Genomic DNA, 21,782 nt, shown 5'->3' on the forward strand with positions numbered 1-21,782 from the left:
ATTATATAATATAATTTAGTGGATATATACTACTGTATTTATTATTTGTTATACTCATAACAATAATTTTTAAAATAAGTAATTACAGCCAGGGGCAGATCTAAAGTCATTCAAAAAGTGGCTAAGCCACCCCTATAATTTTAAAATTTTAGTTACATATACTAAAATTTAATTTAATTTTACTTTTTTGGAACATTTTATATAGTACAGCTCCCTCATAAATTAACACATGTCTACTTGTAGTCTAGTGATAAGAGCTTATGATGTTATTGTGGAGAGCTCAGGTTCAATTTTCACTACCCACAATTTGTGCATTTTAATTTTAGACTCCTCTATCGAGATCTTCTAGTTCCGCCCCTGATTACAGCAAGAATATAGCTAATAATAAATTTATACAAGCATCAAGCTAATGAGTGCATAAATATGCAAAAAAAAAAAAAAAAAAAATTCTAGGAACGGCAGGGTGTGCTTGGGGGGGAAATTTACTAGGAACGGCAGATTTATTTCCCAACGGCCAACAGTTGACCTTTTGGATGATTGCGAGAATAATTAATTAACAATAGCTAGGAAGAGTATCAGCTGACGATCAAAAGAGGTCTGGATTGATTCGACAAGGGTATCTAACCTATCACCTATGGCCCAAGGAAAAGAGAGAGAGCTGGCAATTGCTCATCAATTGCTAACATAAAATACATATATGTTAAACATTTAAAATGTATCATAGTGAGTGTGATTTGAATCTCAGACCTCTCATCTACAAGATAAAGCTCTAACAATTAAACTATAAGTATACATTTGATTATTATTGAGAGGGACTGGACTATTTTAGAAAGTTTTAAAAAAATAAAATTTAATTAAATTTCAATATATATAACTAAAATTTTAAAATTATAGGAGTGACTTAGCCACCTTTCCAATACACTGAGATTCACCAAGAGACTTAGTAAACTTAAGAACACGCTAGTTCTACTCCAATGCAAGACATTATATATGTTCTCTTGAAATGCTGTTACTGTCACACCCCCGATCCGGAGATGCGACAATCCTACTGTATCTATTTACCATTCAATTAACATAACATAAGACATGGATCTTTTTATGCATTGCCAATAACATCCATTATTTTTGCCACATCCCAATTTATTTACAATAATTATCTGACATTTTATAGTGGATAATGCTAGAGATATATTCTCTGCACCCTGTAAGATATAATAAACTCAAATCTCATACCTTTAAGTGGCCCTGCTGTCAAATATTACCCGGAAGCGCTCTTTATCTTCGTATAATAAACCTGTAACCCACAAGGGGAAACGAGTGAGAAATAATAAATTATTTCTCAGTGCTGATTGCCACTCAGATTATTGGATTCGAAGGAAATCCATATTCAGAATGAAATCACCGTGATAAGCCGAAATTGTATCTATTGAAACCTAGGGTTTGTTATGTAAATTAAGCCAAGTTTTGATTAAATTAGGTTTGATTAGGTTAGAAATGTCCAAAAGTTCAAGTTACTTCCCTAGTTATGTTTATTTTGCAGGTAATCAAGTGCTTGGAGCTTAACGGAGCAAAACGGGTGATCTGTAGCAAGTCAACACGAAATTTGGAGCATCTTTCACATTTATTGCGGACCAAAATGAAGTTATTGTGGGCCGCAACATTATCAGACAGAGCTAGCTTCCAGACAACATTTTTCGAACTTTTATTGCGGCCCGCAGGACCTTTATTGCTGCCCGCAAGGACCTTTATTGCAGCCTGCAAGGACTTTTATTGCGGCCCGCAATGACCTCTTCAGATTTTTCTGCGCAGTCTGTTAACTGCCTCCATTCATTGCGGCCCGCAATTAGGTCGGTTCAGAGCCCGAATTTGCTATTTTTAGTTAGTTATTTCTAGGTTTTACAAGGGGTTATAAAAGGGGACCTGTAGAACAGATTAAGTACGTTTTTTAGGCAGAATTTTTAGGATTAAACAAGGAAAAACAAGGAAAAGCAAGAAGAGAGAGAAAAAGGAAGAAGAGATCATTGATCAATCGGTTTTATTATTTTATTTCCTTTGAAACTCTTTTATTCTTTTGATTTCATTTGTGTCTTAGCCATGATTGGCTAAGGGCTTTTCTAGGGTTGATTAGGGCTGTACTTGAAACTTTTGTTATGATTTAGTTGGTTTTATTTTATATATTCTTGTTCTTTGTTATGATCTATTCTTTATTTTAATTGATTGTGATGACTTAATCGAAATTGCATGAAATCCTAGGATTTGGTATTTACAATTGAGAAATTGAATATTAGGTCCAGACCATAAGGAATAGGGTATTTGATAGGCTAAGTACCGAGAGGTGACGCTTGTCTTATACGGGCTTTACCTAATAGTTTAGAAAATTGTGCAAAGTACCGAGAGGTGAAAGATGGTTTTCTAGATCAATTGGGACAGTAAGAACTTAATGACTTTAGATTAGGGTAGCCAAGTACCGAGAGGTGACGTTTATTCTAATTTAAAGATGGTATTAATATAGAGATATCACTTTGTACCTACAACATCCAACTGTGCCTTCATAATTAAAAGAACAAATTTAATAAACCAATTAGTCATGACATTAGTGGAGAGGAACCCTAAGAAACCCTAATTTCTCATTCTTGTTAAAAACCTAATTTTGCTTTAAAGACTTTAGTTTAATTCATTTTAATCGAAACCAAACCACTTGAACAAACACAAAACCTTTTTACTTTCTTTTACTAAATTAAATTGTTAGGTTAGAGTTAATATTCGAACTTGTCCCTGTGGAGACGATCCCTAAGTACTACTTGACAAGGTTGTACACTTGCAACCGAATTGAGTATCAACTAGGATTTATTACTTGTATTGTAATAATCTACATCACACCGCACGAGAAACAAACAGTTCATTTCATAATGACGAATGCAAATGCTCAATAATAGTATCCAATTGAACAACAAAACTTACATAAATAAATCAGAACTCTAAGAATCTTATTAGAATAAATGGTTTGGGTCAAAATCTTTTAATACTTTAAGTCTGGTAATGTTTGGGACCTAATCTTTACAACCACTAAGTCTGGTAACGTTTGGTTTCTTAACTTTACAATTTCTAGTATGGTAACACTAATAGATATTATAACATGTATCTATCGTGTCAGGGCTTATACGGTTATACCGTTCTAACTATCTTGACACCTAATTAACGGAAACAATACGAAATCAATATCACAATACTGTCATTATCGGAAAGAAAATCAATGATAAGACAGTTACCACAGTTCATTAGTCTTACACTCACAATTCACATTTATTCAATATCCCCTATCCAACCGGTACTGGATTTAGTTGGGGCCATTCACCATATGCGCATAAGGATCCTGGAGTAAAGTCTAGTAGCTAGCTAGACTTTACGATATATTAATCATTTTTCTCCACTATATGGAGGTTCAAGGATTACAGTATTTCATATTCATTCAATTCAGTCACTGTGGTCTCCATCAATCATTTACAATAAGAATCAAGCAATCGATAAACAATATCAACATGACAGTCAACGGACTTACCTGTAATTCAGTTTCAGTTGTATTGGGCTATGCCTTTTCTTTCTATTTTGAAACAATTTGATATATATGTGTAACAAGGGCTAACATCCACTGATACAAGTTTCTTTTAATTTGAGGTTAAACTATCCATTTTGTTTCTTTAATATACTCATAAAGTTTCTCACAACTTTCAATCATTATTATTAGAAGTTCATATATACTTGGATCATATATACTAAAAGGAAGTACTAGGAACTCATATATATATACTAAAATTCATGCTCATTTTCTAAATAGAAATATTTCTTTCAATCATGCCCATCTACAGGTTTAGAGCAAGACTCCAAATCTAACTCACACATCCCTTTAACTTTATTCCTAATTAAGTCCTCTTAGAAAGTAAGATCTTAATTAGATACATATATTTACCAGTATGTACTAATTAGCACAAGAAAAGGACTTAACAAATTCATTGAAAGCTTATGTTATATAAGTTTATCAATTCATTATTATAAATGATACTCAGATTCTAACATAATCATACTAGTGAACATATATTACACTTTACCCCACATGATTAGTATATATGAAATAACTTTAGACAATATCCATAGTATATATTAATGCAACCATCAATTAAGCATAAATATGAGTAAAAGGTCTACTATATATATATGATTTTGTAAATATATGCCTTTTGTCCTTTTCTAATTATCTATAATCATGTAAAAGACATGCATGCACATACACATTCATGCACACCAAATATTAAACTAAATCAAGGGATGGTACAAACAGAATAGAGGAACAAAATCATTTGTAACTTCTTCCTATTAAAGAAACTTAAGAGATATGAAAATATTTCATACCATGAGCCTCGGTGTAATCAAGAGAGAGGGAAGAAGAGAAATAAAGGAATTGACATGCATGCGCGCGTCTATGCCAACAATCATCAACACCCCAGTTATCGATAAACCACATGCTTTACAAAACTTAACCCTCACTATCTAAAATTCAAACTCAGGTTCAAAATGAACATCAACGTTACATAACGGAGAGAGAAAATAGAATACAATAATGCATATATTATCTACATTGCCGATTGCCGTATGAAAGAGAGATATATCTTAAGGTGCAGCAAGAAAAGTAAGCAGCTCATTGATCACCTGATGCTTAGCAACGTTGGCATGATGAGAAATTGCCACGCAAAGAGAGAGTGAGCAATTAGAGAGAGAATGTGAAAATCAAGATGAAGAGAGAGATAGGGAGGAAAGATGAGGTTTAGAGAGGAGTTATACATGTGCTCCATGTGCCATTCGAGTTTATTTAATTAGTTTAATCTCTAATTCACAAATTATTATTGTAAGCACATTTTATTAATTTCAATTTTTATACATATCTATAAATATCTAAATATCTCACATTAAAAAAAATTTCAGATTTATTTTTATATGATTTATTTTAATCAAATATTTAAACTTTTTAGATGATCCAATTGACTATAATTAATTTAAATTTGATTAAGTTAATGATCTATCTAGAATACAAGCTAGTTAATTTATTTTGTTCCAATCTGCATAATTTTTTTTTTACAAAGAAAATTCTCTAAGACTTGCGTATATCATTTTCATAGATTCATTTCATATATGTATTTTTCATATCGTTACAATAATAAATCTAACCTAGTAAGAAGGGCACGGGTATGGCGGGTACGGGTACATTCCGGTCCGGGTACCAACGGATTTTTGCCCGAAAAACCGAGTCCGGCCCTTCTTATACCCGTACCCGTGTACCCGTGCATACCTGGGCAGCGGGCATAAGCGAACCGGTCCAGGTATACCCCCGACGTGTATTGTCAAACCACTAGAGGAAGGTACCTCGATCGCAACACGTATCCTTTGCATTAACTTAAAAAGGAATCTTTTAAGTTAATGAATATCAACCGTTTAATTTTAAACGGAGCCAATCTGATCCTGCTTATGATATAGGGGTTCTTGAATATTAGTGCGGATTTAGTCTACACGAATCTTAAAATATTTCGGATGGTTAAGATTCATTAACTCAAAAGGTTCCCTTTTGAGTTAATGCAGAGGATACGAATTCAATCGATAGCACGCGATCTCAGTCTCCACTCTCTCCCGATGCCTCACCATCCCAAACCCTAACGCAATCTCCATCTCTCCATGGATTTCGCTGAGCTCGAGGCGGTGGAGGGCCTGCGCTGGCCTTGGCATGCTTGGCCCTCCTCTCGCTCCGACGCGGCGGCGCTTGTCGTCCCTACTTCCGTCATGGCCACCCCTCTCGCCGTCACGTCGGACCTCCCTTTGCTCCCGTATGACCCTCTACTGTGCACCACGTGTCAGGCGGCCATAAACCCATTCGCGCGGGTCGATTATCGAAGTGCCACGTGGCACTGTCCCTTTTGCGCTTGTAGAAATCCTTTTCCTAGGTCCTATCATGGTATAGGAGAGAACAATCTACCAGCGGAGCTATTCCCGACCTATTGCTCAGTGGAGTACATACTGCCTTCAAATTCTAACCCTAATGCTATGGGGGTGGGGTTTGTGTTCATCATTGATGTGTGCACTGAGGAAGAAGAACTTAGGTTTTTAAAAAATGAGATGTTACATGTGCTTGCTCAGTTGCCGGAGAAAGCCATGGTGGGTTTGGTTTCATTTGGATCCATGGTCTGGGTGCATGATCTCACATGTACTGATTGTTCTAGGGTTTTGGTTCTGCATGGTGAAAGAGATCTCTCGTCAGATAAGGTGATCTTCTCTTTTGAATTTTATTTTCAAGGAACAAGGTTAAATTTCAGGTACAATTGCACCAGAGAGTGTATCTCTGTAGAATGTGCTCCAACTGTTAGTCAATTGTAAAAAAAATGACTCTTAATTAGGGATTAATAGAGTCCAATCAGGGGTATATGAAAGCAAATTTCATATAGGTGGCAATACCAGTATCCTCTGGTACAAATTTTGGATGGTGAATGCTTGAACTCTCTCCTTATCAGGCATACAAATACATGAACGATGTAACTTTAGAATCCCAATGAATATTTGTACTTGTTATTTTGCTATTTTCCAGTAACAATATGTTAAGAGAAAAACATGTGTGGATTCCCAGTTCCCATAATCTGCTTTAGCAAGCAATGAAAATCTATACAGAGAAGTGTAATTAGACTATAAATTAAATGGCATAATTTGGAATTTTTTTGATGTCAGATGAAAGAGTTTATGGGCATACCTCAACTCTCACACTCAAAATTTGGAACTCCAATGAACTTGCAAAATCAAAACTTTCTCCTACCTTTCTCAGAATGTGAGTTCAATATTACAACCGTCATAGAAGATCTGTCCTCCATGCGGGACCATCAGCGGGGTAGCCGCCATTTACGTGCCACTGGTGCAGCCATCTCTGCTGCTGTGGCCCTTCTAGAAGGTTCTCTACCTGACCATATCGGTGCCCGTGTAATGGTGTTCACATCAGGCCCTGCCACAAGTGGGCCAGGCAAGGTTGCTGATACAGATATATCCAAACAAATTCGGTCCCACCGTGACCTCATCAACGGCAATGCACCTCTAGCTGAGAAGGCTGAGAATTTCTACAAGAAACTGGCACATAGACTATCTGACAAATCAATCGTACTCGACTTATTTGCATCCTCTCTCGACCAAGTTGGTGCTGCCGAGTTGAGGTACCCTGTGGAGACATCAGGCGGGATCATGGTACTGGCCGAGTCATTTGAGTCCAACCAATTTAAGAAATGCCTGAATCACATTTTCAAACCAGGGGAAAACGGCCACCTTGGCATGAATCTTGATGCAACCATTGATGTGGTCACATCAAAGGAGGTCAAAATATGCGGGGCCCTTGGACCCTGCATCTCCCGTCGAGTAAAAAATAAACTAGTTAGTGAGAAGGAAATTGGAGAAGGTGGGACCTACTCATGGAAAACAAGTGCCATCACACCTAAAACGTGCATCGCATTTTTGTTTGAAGTGAGCGGCCATGAGAAAAATGCCGAGCAACCTACTGTCTTTTTTGTGCAGTTCAAGACTAAATATCGACATGGGGATGGTGGATTCCATATGAGGGTTACCACAGCTGCAAGGCGGTGGGCCTCTCCCCGCTCCCCCGAGATAACGTCAGGGTTTGACCAGGAGGCTGCTGCGGCTGTGGTTGCTAGGCTGGCAATCCGCCGGGCTGAGGAGTACTTTGTACGCGACGTAATCAGATGGCTTGACAAAATGCTAATTCGTTTCACAGCGAAATTTGGGGACTATGCACCTGAAGACCCCTCCACTTTTCGTCTCTCCACAAATTTCTCTCTCTATCCGCAATTCATGTACTATTTTCGTAGGTCCCAGTTCATAGATGTCTTCAATAGCTCTCCCGATGAGACTGCTTTCTTTCGATTGATGCTCAATCGAGAAGGTGTGGTTGGGTCGCTTATCATGATCCAGCCGACTTTGTTTCAGTACTCATTCGATGGGCCGCCTATACCTGTTTTACTTGACATTAGTTCAGTTTCGCCAGATGTAATTCTCCTCTTTGACTCGTACTTCCATGTAGTGATCCACTATGGGTCAAAGATTGCACATTGGAGGAAAATGGGATATGAGAATGACCCTGCTCACGAGAACTTCCAGAAACTTCTAGAAGCACCTGAGGCAGATGTGGAGTCACTGGTGGCAGATCGGGTCCCACCACCCAGGCTTATAAAGTGCGACCAGTATGGGAGCCAAGCAAGGTTTTTGCTAGCCAGACTGAACCCATCAGTTACTCAGAAAACTCGGCTGACGGATGGGTCCGAGGTAATTTTCACCGACGACATCAGCTTGCAATTTTTTATTGAACACTTGCAGGAGTTGGCTGTGCAGGGGTGAATTTTAACTATAAAAAAGTCATTAATCGCCTATTGTGTTGTGCAGTTTTGTTCAAAATTTTGGTGGATTATTGTATATGAGGTTCCATTTTATGTTATTATTTTATTGGTCTTCATTTAGGTGTTTAGACTAGTAACTAGGATTTCAGTTTTGTAAGTTTAGTAGGAAGAGAGGTTTGCTTTGAACAACCTTTTTATCTACTTACTATAAAAGGAAACATTTTGTTGACTGGGAAACTCCGATTGTTGAACTGGATTTGCAATAGGAGTTGATATAAAATTGGAAAAATAACTGGCGATTTGAATTGTTGATTTTTTTTTCTTTCGAGATTTTTTTTTTATTACAAAATGGTAACCCTACCTGTTTCATATAGAAACAAAACAGTTTATACTAGTATTCTAAATAGCTAGCTTTAACTGCGTTATAACTTTTTTGGACTCTAAAAGCTATGGCGTTATGGGTGATATATAGCAAGCTATCGGTGCTATAGTGTAATCGCTTATTTTTTTTTTAACCGTCCCACTATACCACTATAATTGCTATTTAAACCATTAGTTTATACAATAACCAATGAAAGTGGAATTCCATTGTACAAAATATCCTAATCAACTACAGCAAAACCCTACAATCAAAATAAATTTAAAAATCCTTAGGCCATTTTTGTATAAAGTTAAAAGGAATTACAAGTTTAAATTTAAATAAAACAAGAAAAACCTTCCTACAAATCCTCCTATATAGCCTTAAAATTGCACTAAAATTACCTTATTGGATCTAAATCAAAATAAATTTATAATCCTAAAATTCAACTCCTATAGTTCTATTTAGTGTAGTAAAATGCAGTTTATGTGACCGCATATGAGAAATTCTTATGCAATTCATATATGCGCTTCCGCATATGTAGTCATATATTACCACATACCTGTTTGTATAATACCACATATTACTGCATACTTATGTATATGAATTTTTATTTTAAAATATGCATATATAAGTTCGTATAAAAATCTCACATGAAAATCTATATATACAGTGACCTTTTACATACGCATTTAAAAACCGCATTTAAAAACATTAGTTCCATGTTATGTTTTCACTGGCGACTTTTCCGTTAGATATTTTATGCTTACCTCTAGATTAGATATTCTGTTACTATTTTCATATTTTGTCATTTAAGAAGAGAGAGAAAAATGTAAAAAAAGAAAAAAGAGCTTAATTGATTGCAATGAAAAACAGAGTTCATCTACAACCAATATTATTAATTCATTAATTTATCATCTTATATTATATTTAATTAAATTGATTATGAATGGGATGGGAGTATGGGAGCGCTAAGTCGGCAAGTGAATCAATCATGTGTTGCACAGTGAAAATGACAGAGAAGAGGATTGAACTGGTCTGTTCTGTTTGGCAGCAGTTGTGCAGTGCTGCCTTAATCATAAATCAATAAATCAATAAATCATGCCCCCTTTCTTTCTCCATGCTTAGCATTAAATGATCTACTGCCAAGTTCTTCGAAGATATTAGTTTCCTCCCTCCTGCTGCTGTTTTCTGTGTATCATTTAGAGAGTCAAATATCTGGTGTGAACATAGTCACAAGATTTGCGAATTAAATTTGAATAATTTGTTTTTTTTTTGTGATGTTGAATGAACACCGAATTATTCGGTTGACTGACCTTTAACCGAACTAAATCCGAATAATTTTTCCCAAATTTTTCCTGAATTTATGAATTTTTTCTGAATTTTATGAATTATCTGTGAATCTTTCCCGATTTTTTCCCATAACATTTTTTTTTTGTTTCTGCTCTCTTGCAGTACTGAGATCTCTGATCTGAATAATTCCGAATCATTCCTGAATTATACCCGAATTATTTTCAAATTACGAAATTTTGACCTTACCAAATTGAACGCAAATAATTCATTTGTCATTGTGAGTGTGAAAATAAAACATCCAAAACATTATGCACACATATTTGTGTGCATGCTGTGAAACCCAATTTGTATTTGTATATTTCACCATAATAGTTCAAATCCAAACCCAATTTTTTTTTCACTTACATTTTTTTTTTTTCATATTGTTATTTGAGCCGCAACATGTGGTCCCCTATAATGGTTGGCAACTTGGACAAGATGATTATTTGGATAACATTATACAGATACAAATCAGATTCCAAACAAAAAGAAGGATCCATCATTGTCCATTTATATATCTCCTTATATATGACATCAACAATGGTGACTGTAGCAACAGTAACTCAAGGTTATTTACTGTTTTCAAAACACAATGTCAAACTGTATATGTTTGGTTTACAACAACTCATTATGGAAAAAAAAAAGAGTTGCTAGCTAGTCCTTAATCAACTTGTGGTCCTAAAGGATTCGTTTCCTTTGTTATTTATTTCATGGAATTCTTATTTATTTCATGGAATTCAGAATTCTGCTTTTCATTTTTTTGAACCGTTTGATCTTCATCGAACACACCAGATCATGTTAAAAGCTTTATCCGATCTAGGGGACAAAAAAGGTCATAGCTCGTGGCTCAATCGTAACTCGCACCTGAGTCACTTGCTCGTTACTGTTAGCTCGGCTAAGCTCGGCTAAGCTCAATTTGTGAATTTGTGTGCATTTTATACTGTCTTGCTCGGTCTAAAAAGTATGTAGAATTTATTTTCTTCTAAAAACAAAATCCAAACAAACCCAACGAGCCAGCTCGTTATGAGCTAACTCGGTCTAGCTCGTGACAATTTCAAGCTGAGATTTCAGCTCAGACCTCTAAAATCAGCTCACTCATGACTCAGAAAAGCCAGCTCATAACAAGTTCAAGCTAGATCCAACTCATAACAAGCCAGCTCATTGCCACTCGTAATCTGATCCAACTCGTTCGTTTTAGTTCGGACGGTCCCAATATAGAGAGTAAGATTATGATTTTCATGTGATGACTAACAGTATAATGAATTGTACATAAACTTTTTTATCAATATATTGTTGGCCTAGGCCAACCTTCAAAAAAAAAAAAAACAGTAGTATGAACCCTACTGTTTTCTGTGCTAAACAATACACATACTTTGTTATTTCTTTTCAAAACAAAATACAAATATAAGAGAATACATAAATATATAAAAGGAGGAGGAAACTTTTTGGTAGCATATTTCATCCAAGAGGTCGGTTAAAACCCCTAAAATTTACGGCCCAATTTAATTTGCTAGACCCAAAATTGATCTTTTGCTAACCATGGGAGGTTTTTTTTTTTTTTTTTTTAAATATATATATATTTCAGATTCGTATTGAAACATATTCTTCCATCTTTTGACTTCACAATTGTTAATTAGATAAGAAATCCTCTGATAAAGTTCAAATGTGCATGTGATCAAAATAGCAAATTAACTTTGTTCATGCATGCTAGCTAGAATAAAACTTGCAATTTTTAGGTTGATTGAAGTCCATAAAAGCAAGGTCCGAGAAGGTTCATCAGATCAAAAAAAGGGTACTAATAATTATAGACAGATGGGTTGAGTATATAATAATACACATGCTCCAATTGATATGCACATGGGTTGCTTCCCCCACTTGATTCTACAAATCAAGCATCCAATACAATAATCAAATAAAGAAACAGTCAAAAAATTGCAAGATTCTCACAAATAATTAGAAAAATATAATGCCATTTAATAATAGTAATAATACTAGAAAACGAGGGAATAATAATAATTAAGGTACGGTTCTAACAACGCATAAGAGGGAAGCATCATAGCAATACACAAACCACCAACAATTAATTAATTAATACATCAAAGGCTTTGCTAGCTAGACAAACAAACATGTAACATGACAACCATAATTATTCTTTTACCTTGATTCAGATACATATCACAACACTTTTAATTTTTTAACAAAACAATAAACATATTGTCTAAATCAAAACCCTGACACACTCACATAAAAACATTATGCCAAGCTCATTAATTTTTCAATATTCATTGCTCCCTTACATGCCAATTAATTCAAGCATGGTTCTTGCATTTCTCCTTTGCCTTTGGTGCAGCTGCATTTACAAAAATTATATGCAAATTTAAAAAAAAAAAAATGTAAAAAACAAAAAATGTAAGAATTAAGTGCAAGAAAAGATACTAACCGAGGCCAATGGCTTCGGATCCTTTCATTATCCGTAAACGCTTGCATGAATCAACAAACATCCTGGATAAATTCATAAAAAATGAAAAGAAAAATAGATTAATATTAATTGAAGCAAATATTGTGTAATATATATTTATTTAATTGATTACTAACCCCCAAGGGACATCACCAACAAGCATCCAATCACCATCCTTGTCTTCATAGGTTGGCAGATACTCTGAGCCATTATTTCCACCTTCACATCAAACAATAAATTATTAATGCAACAAATAAATTAATATCACAATTTACAGTGCAGAAGCCTTGTAAATGTTGTAATAATTACCAGTAGTGAAAGAACTAAACATCTTCTCTAAGGCAGCAGAGAGTTCCTTGTAGCTATTGTACATCTTCAGATCTATTTTGCGAAGGTACGGCGCGCCATCCATGCTAACCTTCACGAATGATGCGCTATTATTGTTCGCAGATTTCTCTCCGTCGTCTTTCGTTTTGTTCTTCTCCGACTGGACGGTCATGATGTTCTTGCGGAATGATCGGACGGGTGGCCAACCAACTGCCTGTGCCCTATTAATTTAATTAAGATCAATATGTTAATTACAACTAGCTAGCTATATTATGAATTTCCCTGCCTAGATGCAATGATATAAATTATAGATCAATAGACAAATAATTTTGTACTATATATAGTAGTATTTATCCATTTTATTGTTTTTTTTTTCTTCTATTTTTTTGGCAGTTGAATGTGATGATAAATATTCAGTATATAGGTTCTCTTGTCTTCTTAAATTCTCCTCATATGTTTTAGAAGAAAAAGAAGTTCTTAACTAATTATAAAATTACACCTAAAACTGTATAAATTATGCAACTAATATTCAATCATCTTTTTATTTTATTGGTAATGAACACCGGATTTATTTTACCACGTCCGGGGTAACGATCGAAGGATCACCTTTCTCTCTTTCTAAACCTCTCCTCGCATCCCCCGTTCCAACCCCGAAGGACGGGAACGATGTGAAGATTAGTTTATTTTTGTTTATAATTTTTTAAATAATAAACATCAAGCATAATTAAAACTAATAATTGAGGCTAAGTAAAAGAAAGTATTAATATAGATATATATATGAACAGACAGTTAGAGGAAGAATTATGTACTTGGGAGCTCTAGGCTTCTCGGGGTCACTAGTGGCGACGACAGAAGCAGAAGCGAGATTTTTGACGCTAGGAGATCGGTTGATAGTCGTGATCTCCTCTTCTTTCTTCACGTCCTCCATTCCGATAGTTGGCAACTTTAGTTTGAGATCTATTGTCTCCTCAAATCCTCTCTTGCACGAGTTCTTGACCGCATCTCCATCTCCTGGCAACCCGAGTCGGAGCTCGGTCTCCTCCAACCGTAAACCAGTCATCACTCAAAAACAATGCAAATTAGTGCCACCTTTCTTCAATTTTCTCTCCTTTTCTCTCTCTTTTTTCTTATATATTTTCTTCTCTTCTGATCTCTTAATTTCCTATGCTCTTTGTTTGCTTTCAAAAGAGCTAGGCAAAGGAAGAGAGACCAAACAATAGGTATTAGAGTAAGTGGGTATATATAGAAAATGTATGCATCAGTTAGTTATGGTGAAGATATGAACTTGTCTAATGCTTAGGTCTCATATGTTCCCTTCGGCCTGATCAATTGTGGCTGTGTACTGTATACTTAAGTGTGCATCATTTGGTATGTGTCTGATATATATATATAGAGAGAGAGAGAGTAGAACTAGGGTGTTCTTAAGTTCACCAAGCTCCTTGGTGAACTCAAGTCTAAAACCTGTCAAATCGGCTTCAAATGACGAATCCGAACAGTTGAAACCCGCCTATTTTATAAGTGATGCGTCTACAAGTGAAAATTTTAAACATTCCAATTAATTTTATTTCGTATAACAGTCAAAATTAGAAGGTTAATAAATTAATTTTAATGCATTTATTTTTTGAAAGTTTTTTTACGGCTTGACTTAATACTAAATTAATTCGAATACTTAAAATTTTTCATATGTAGATGCATCACTCATAAGGTAGATGGGTTTCAACGGTTCGAATTCATTATTTAAAGCCAATTTGACGGGTTTTAGACTTGAGTTCACCAAGGGACTCGGTGAACTTAAGAACGCCCTAGTTCTACTCTATGTGTGTGCGTGTGTGTATTCTAGTCCATTTATGATCTTTAAAAAGAGTATGTGTCCCCCCCGATACTTGAGGTACAATTTAAAAAAATGAACGGTTCAGATTAATCCTGTCTAAACCGATCTCAATCCGGAGCCATGCCAGTTGGGACTATAGGGGGTCTGCTTTGGGATTTGTGCCACATGAAAAGAACGGTTCAGATTTATGACTTGCACCTCAGATATCTGAGGTGATACAGATTCCTTTAAAAAAGGTACAACAAACAATTTCTGTTTAGTAAGAAAAAAAAACTCAGACTTACAGTATACTGAATTTTATTTTATGAAAAGAGGTATGTTTTATTATAATGTAAGACACTTAAAGAAGAAGAAAATGTCAAGGTTCATATTTAATTTTTTTTTAATTATTTTAGCTACATGCTTAATTATGCGTTGCATCATGTCCTACTTTTACAATAAAGAGGAAATCACTTGACAACTCTTTATTTATTTGATAATTTTGACAATCTTAAAAAATAAATTTAAAATTACGGCCATGATCTAGCTATATATATTATCTCTACATATATCATTTCTATAAAAAAAAAAAAAGATAAAATTTAGTGCATATTACATTGTACATCAAGTGACTAGAAATTTCAATGTTCAAAATTAACGGTCCTTGATGTATCATCAAGCAAAACTTAAATTGTAAGAAATTCAATTATTACACTATCTATATGTATAACAACATACCTATAAATTTGTTTTGAATTTTCGATTTTAATTTGATTTTTTTAAATCAATTGTAAAGATTAATTATCAAAATAAGAGTGTTGCAAAGATTAATTTGATTTTAATTTGATTTTACTTGCTTATGTGTTGCATGCTGGTACGTTTGGGTGAGACAAATAAGAGTGCTAACTCATGTTAGCGACTATTTTGAAATGTTATTCTGTATTTGAGTGTGTTTGGGTTAGCAATTTGGGACTATTTTTTGTTTGTCTTTTGTGAGTTAGCAGCTATTCTCATCAAAATATTATATTGTGTACAATATTTTATTTGTTGATGTTTTATCAAATATTTTTGTTTTTAAGAAACTTAATTTTTGTTTAAAATCAAACAATCCTCCATCTTTAATTATGAGTTTTAATTTCATGTAATTAAGTTTCAGCTATTATTTCTCAGATATTGATTAGTCTCTTGTAAAAATTAAAGAAAAAGATGTACTTATTATTTAAAAGAAATCATTTATGCACTGAATACCTAACTGTCAATTATGTACATCCAATTTCTTTGAAGCTAAAATATTTGAAGCAATGACACACATAATTGAAATAGAAGAACATGTATCAATTAATACGCCCATTTAAAACAGAGCTCCACATCAGTTTGCATGCAAAGTGAGAAAAGTTGTTATTCAGCCCCCTCTTATAATTTTTTAATTAATCATAGTCACAAGATTCGCAAATTATATCCGAATTATTCGTTTTTTTAGTGATGCTGAACCGAACGCCGAATTATTCGGTTGACTGAACTTTGACCAAATTAAACCCGAATAATTCGCGAATTTTTCTCATAACATTTTTTTTTGCTTTCTTACAGGATTGAGATCTCTAGTCCAGATAATTCTGAATCATTCCCAAATTATATCTGAATTATTTTTGGATCACGAATTTTTGACCTTACCGAACTAAACCCGAATAATTCATTTGTCACTATATTTAATGCACCATGCTGCCGACAGGCAATCCTATTATATAGACGGCCACAGAGGATCTGAAGAGCATAGTAGGGTGGTGCACAAAACCCGATTGATTAGGTAGGCCCATCGGAGGCGCCACATGCTGACACGTGTCGTAGATTAGCTGGACATGAACCCGGTTTAGACGGGGGTTCCTCTTTCTTTCTCTTGGGGGAAGACTTTAACAGAGTAGTTTTATCTTTATGCAGCGCAAAAACCATATGAAACGCTGTTTAGTTTCTATAGTTCCTGCGCTGCATGAAGTGAAAAAAGCTCTGTTAAAATCTTTACCCTTTCTCTTTGAATCTTTGATTAGTGATTTAGTGGCAAGGTGACTTTTTGCGGCCGCACCTATATTTCGAATGATTACTGTGGGCCTCACCTCATTTAATGCTCCCTGGGTCCCACATCCCTCCCTAGTTGCACTTGAATTTTGCATTGCATTGCACCGAGTGTTGTAATTACCTGATTTCATATCATCATATCATATCTCCCTTTTTAGTTTCTTTTTTAATTATACATCATTTACCTCCATTTAGACTCCCTTGTTTCTCTCCAGCTCTTTAAATTTTGCTACTCTGCTTAGTGTGGAAAAAAACGTGCCGTGTCGTGACTAACACGCCGTGACTTTGATTTCGTGCGGTGACCAAGTTAATTTTTCACGTGCCGTGCCGTGTCTTGACTAATTTCAAGGGGCAGTCGCTGCACGCAAATGGTTACGCCACGTGAGTCACGTCGTGCCCAAACGTGTCGTGAGTCCGTGACCAAACATGACTCGTGTGACTATTTAATCATAATTTAAATTAGTTAATTCAAGATTCACTATTTAATCAATATCTAATGGTCCTAATTACACGTGACTCGCGTAAATACGTGCCGTGACTAAATTTTTCACATGCCGTGCCAAAGTTTCAAAAGATGGTCACAGCACGTAACTGACACACGTGCCGTGCTGTTCGATGACGGAGCCGGCTCTGCCGTGCCATTTTTCTCACTCTTCCTCTGCTCTTGCCAAGAAATTAAGACATTCTCCAGTGGATAGAAAATGGAGAAGACTGGAAAACTTTGGACCATGTAGCCGTAAAAGCTGTTTCTAGGACGTATTTGGCGCTGCTACATGTTATTATATTCATTAAATTTTAAAAAATATGAAAGTGGGGGAATTTAATTATGATGTTATTTGTTTATTACTTATTAATTAATTGACAGGAACATACAATTGGAGCTTATCAATATTTCATATAAAAATGGATAAGAAAAAAAATAGTAATTAATTCCAGTCAATTAACATGCCCTGCTTCCTGCAAATGCTCTCAGACAAACATAGAAAATAAATATTGAAAACAAAAATAAAACATGGAAAACTATATAAATATAGACCTGGTAACGAAAATTTTATTAATAGCATAAAAATAAAATAAACCAAAACACTATGGATTTGAAGGAATTCCACAAATACTCAGACTGCAGAGCCAGTATGCAGCCCCAATTAATGAGGTCTGCATAGACAATTTGCGGCTCCAGTTTTACTTTTTTTTTCACTTGGAATTCGTGTCGAGAATCAAATTTGAGCTTTTTCATAGTGAGGGAATTCGCGTCGTTTGAGATATCACATAGTTATTTTATTTTTTATTAATAAATATTTCTGTAGATAAAAAAAAATTGTGGGGCTGCAGATTGTCTGTGCGGACTTCAGTATTTGAGTCCGCATGTTGGCTCTGCAGTCTAGATAAATCTGAAAATTTTCAAAAACGAGAGTGTTCTAATTTATTTTTTATGCTATAAATAAAAATTTCGTGACTTGGTGGCTATATTTAACTGAAAAAAAAATCCAATATACTTTTTTTTGTAGATATTTTCTAGCACTTCAAAAAACATGTATATACTTGTAATATAACAATGTATGACTAGGGAATATATTTGCCATAAACAAGAAGAATAAATATGAAATCATATATATATATATATATATATATATATATATATATATATATATATATATATATATTTTTTTTTTTTTCTAAATAGGACAAGTTTTTAATTTTCATGAAGTTCCTACAAGGTCTATAAATTCAATAAATAAAAAATAACCAAGATGCATGACAAAAAGGTACTATTTTAATTAAACCAGGTGTTATAATTTCCTACATCAAATGATCAAATATAATTGTGCGCACACATGTGGATCATGGCAGTAGAAATAATTCGTACAACCCAAATTATGAATAGTAGTAAAAAATAAAAATAAAATAAAATAAAATAAATAATATGAAGAGAGGGTTGGTGGGGTAGCAATAGCACTGTAGATAAATAGAGAGAGATGAGATGAGATGAGATGAGATGGTGAAGGCGGTGGGGACAAGGTGTTAAGAGAGAAGGGGGCAGGTCAACTGAGCATGTGAACTGATTCTAATTCTACTGGGGAATTATAATTATAATTATATCGTCACTAATGACAGCATAATTATAGTCTATGCATGTATGTAAGCATCTTAATTTAATATCTCAATTTTTGACAATTTAATTTTAATTTTATTATTCATTGGCTTGGCAATTTGGCATGTGGTTAGGTGTTGCTTTGTCTCCTGGAATGGTTTGTCAAACCCCTCTTGAGCTTGAGCCCATGTGCTTTGCTTGCTCCGCTTGTACCGTTTCTCCTGTCCCCCTATTTGGGCTTCAGCTTCTGGTACCACTTTCTATGTTTGGAAATTCACTGCCTATTTATTATTATAATTTTTTTTTTTAAGATTCCATCATATATATTTCTCTTTTAGAGTCTGTTCGACCATCTAAAGAAAATGGAAATGGGAACAAGAACATAAATTTTTAAATGACCGAAATATTGTATGCATGAGCTGATTTTCGCGCAGTCTCAGTGGATTTTTTTTTTTCACACACACAGTAAACGGCTGAACAGGCCCTTAGTTTCAACCATTTTATTCAAGAAGAACATATCATATCAATTATCTCGTATTTTTTGTTTCCTCCTTTGTGAGAACACTTTTTATTTTTATTTTTAACATTAGCAACAATTTTTCATTTATTCTTTGTCAAATTTTAATGTTGGGTAGTGATAGAAAAGGAGTTTGGAACTACCATATTTATTATAAAATTTTGACCAAAATAAATTGAAATATTATATTGACTTCCCAGATCGTCACCTCCCAAACATCTTCAATTATTTTTGCCAAATTTTTGAAATAAAAAATGAATCAAAAATTTGTATTTCAAAATGGCAAAGTGTGCATTCCACAATTAAGCAATTGTAGACTATGCATATATACATTATAAAGTATGTCATTATGATTTATGAGGGTTTTTATAGGATGAATTTATGGTTTGTAATTATAAATACATTTGTATATAATTTTATTGTTGTGCAAAAAAGGAAAAAAAAAAATCTTCAAACTTATACTGAGAGAACAATTAAAAAATTTAAAACGTTTCAAATTAGTTTTCTTTTTTTTTTAATTAAAACAAAATCTTAAAAAAATGGAAGTCTTTTTCTTCTAAATTTTTACCTTAATAAATTATAATTTCCTTCAACTAAATTTCAAATATGCAATCTCTCATACTTAAAATATTATTTATTATTACTAGATTAAAAATTAATTATCAATTTCAAATTATTGTTAAACAAATAAAAGTGACGGATACTGCCTCTATGTTGTCGTGGGCATAGTCATAAGATTCGCGAATAATTCATTTTTTTGTGACATCGAACCGAACGCCATTGACCAAATTTTGACCGAATTATTCGCGAATAATTTGCCAATTTTACGAATTATTTGAGAAATTTTGCCGAACTTTTTCCATAACTTTTTTTTGCTACCTTGTAGGACTGAGATCTCTGACCCGGATAATTCTGAATTATGCATGAATTATACCCGAATTATTTCTAAATCACAAACTTTTAATCTTGCCGAACCGAACCCGAATAATTAGTTTGTCACGGTTTGCGGGTACCAAATGCTGATCCGCTATGCTCCAATGCCCATGCAATGGAATCTTTATCCTCTGCATTAACGTACCGTTTGAGTTAATTTATGTACTGTACGATTAGAATTTGAGCCAATCCGCCCCACACGTATAACGCACGGGCCCTTTAATATTAGTGCGGATTTAAATCGAACGGTTCAGATCTTAACTCAAAATTTGAGTTAATGCAGAGGATATGAATTCCATGCAATGAACATTGCCAAAGAATACAAGCGTGACCTTTTTCTTCCAGCTAGGCAGCCTTTTCTAAGTTCATCTATGGCCATTTCTATATAGCAATCCATGTGGCGTGTCTCTGTCAGCACAGTACCTCTTTGAATTTATTGAGAAGCTGTGACCATTTTTTTTGGGAAGAGTTAGGAGTATTTTCTTTTATTAGAAAAAAAAAACAAATTATGCACATAAACACTAGATAAATAGTAAAAACAGGGTACCAGAGATGCACAAAAGGAAATATCCTTTAATAGAAAATTTTATGATATCATGTACCATAGGAGGAGGAATTTCATTTATATCCCTCAAACTTTTCAAAATTACGTATATTTCCTGAAAAAATTCATCATATCATATTTACCCTTCTAAATTTCTTTTTTTTGAAAATCTTCACAGAAGCTGCGAAGTCGTGAGGGGAATCGAACTCTCGACCTTTGGGTACAACAACTCTATGACTTATTCCTAGCCAATTGTGCTACCTCCCCTTTCTCACCCTTCTAAATTTCAAAACTCACAAATTTATTGATTTTTTCTATTAAAAATTATTTTGAATTTATAAAATACTCACTTGATATTTTATTAAAAACAAAAATATGTAGTCTACTAGTATGTATAAAAAAAATATTATGTCTTTTAATTGATCAGTTTTCAAAAACAAATGGTTAATCTCTACTTGAGTTGTAAAAAATGTTTGTTTAGGCTTTAGTTGTTGGTGGTGCAGACTTTTTTCTAATTATGGCCGATTATTCTCGATTATTTCCGATTAATCGCTTGGCGGTACCTTGTTCGTTCGACGAGCGCATACCGTTATTTACAACGCTGATACGCAATGACATTAAGACATATTCTTGTGTATACGTTACAAGTGAGAATGAATTATTTGGTCTCAAAATCGACCAATTAGAAGACAAATATTTTTTAAACATGCTAAATATATTTCTTAAACAAACTAAATATTCCCTTATATGATGCATCTTTCTCTGTCAAGTATCAAATATCTTGGACCATGTTTCCATAATAAACCTCTACAGCTCTATTCATTGTACCAACAAAAACAAAATTGTCCTTTTTGTTAGGAGATCTGATCAACTAAAATGAATTTGAATCTGATAAAAATTTGCATCAGGGGACCA

General features: G+C 34.2%; 2 protein-coding genes across 2 annotated transcripts; one reads left to right on the forward strand and one right to left on the reverse strand.

The window, feature by feature from the left end:
* The first annotated feature begins 5,639 nt into the window (after positions 1 to 5,639).
* Positions 5,640 to 8,538, forward strand: LOC144555398 (Sec23/Sec24 protein transport family protein). Its single transcript, XM_078303711.1, has 2 exons — positions 5,640 to 6,306; positions 6,763 to 8,538. Exons 1-2 carry the CDS (start codon positions 5,722 to 5,724, stop codon positions 8,425 to 8,427), a joined length of 2,250 nt encoding a protein of 749 aa, XP_078159837.1. The 5' UTR covers positions 5,640 to 5,721; the 3' UTR covers positions 8,428 to 8,538.
* Positions 8,539 to 12,245: 3,707 nt separating this feature from the next.
* LOC144556034 (auxin-responsive protein IAA13-like) lies at positions 12,246 to 14,180 on the reverse strand. Its single transcript, XM_078304516.1, has 5 exons — positions 13,711 to 14,180; positions 12,884 to 13,122; positions 12,712 to 12,793; positions 12,557 to 12,618; positions 12,246 to 12,466 (listed from the first exon to the last, which is right to left on the reverse strand). Exons 1-5 carry the CDS (start codon positions 13,959 to 13,961, stop codon positions 12,426 to 12,428), a joined length of 675 nt encoding a protein of 224 aa, XP_078160642.1. The 5' UTR covers positions 13,962 to 14,180; the 3' UTR covers positions 12,246 to 12,425.
* Between the last annotated feature and the right edge of the window lie 7,602 nt (positions 14,181 to 21,782).

The sequence above is a fragment of the Carex rostrata genome, chromosome 6, assembly GCF_964058835.1.
Source record: "Carex rostrata chromosome 6, lpCarRost1.2, whole genome shotgun sequence".
Lineage (NCBI taxonomy): Eukaryota > Viridiplantae > Streptophyta > Magnoliopsida > Poales > Cyperaceae > Carex > Carex rostrata.

Coding starts and splice junctions, on each gene's coding strand:
- LOC144556034 (XM_078304516.1), bottom strand. CDS start 13,961: ATGACTGGTTTACGGTTGGAGGAGACCGAGCTCCGACTCGGGTTGCCA. Junction 13,123..13,710: donor GAGAAGCCTAGAGCTCCCAA/GTACATAATTCT, acceptor TTAAATTAATAG/GGCACAGGCAGTTGGTTGGC. Junction 12,467..12,556: donor ATCCGAAGCCATTGGCCTCG/GTTAGTATCTTT, acceptor TTGTAAATGCAG/CTGCACCAAAGGCAAAGGAG.
- LOC144555398 (XM_078303711.1), top strand. CDS start 5,722: ATGGATTTCGCTGAGCTCGAGGCGGTGGAGGGCCTGCGCTGGCCTTGG. Junction 6,307..6,762: donor GAGATCTCTCGTCAGATAAG/GTGATCTTCTCT, acceptor TTTTGATGTCAG/ATGAAAGAGTTTATGGGCAT.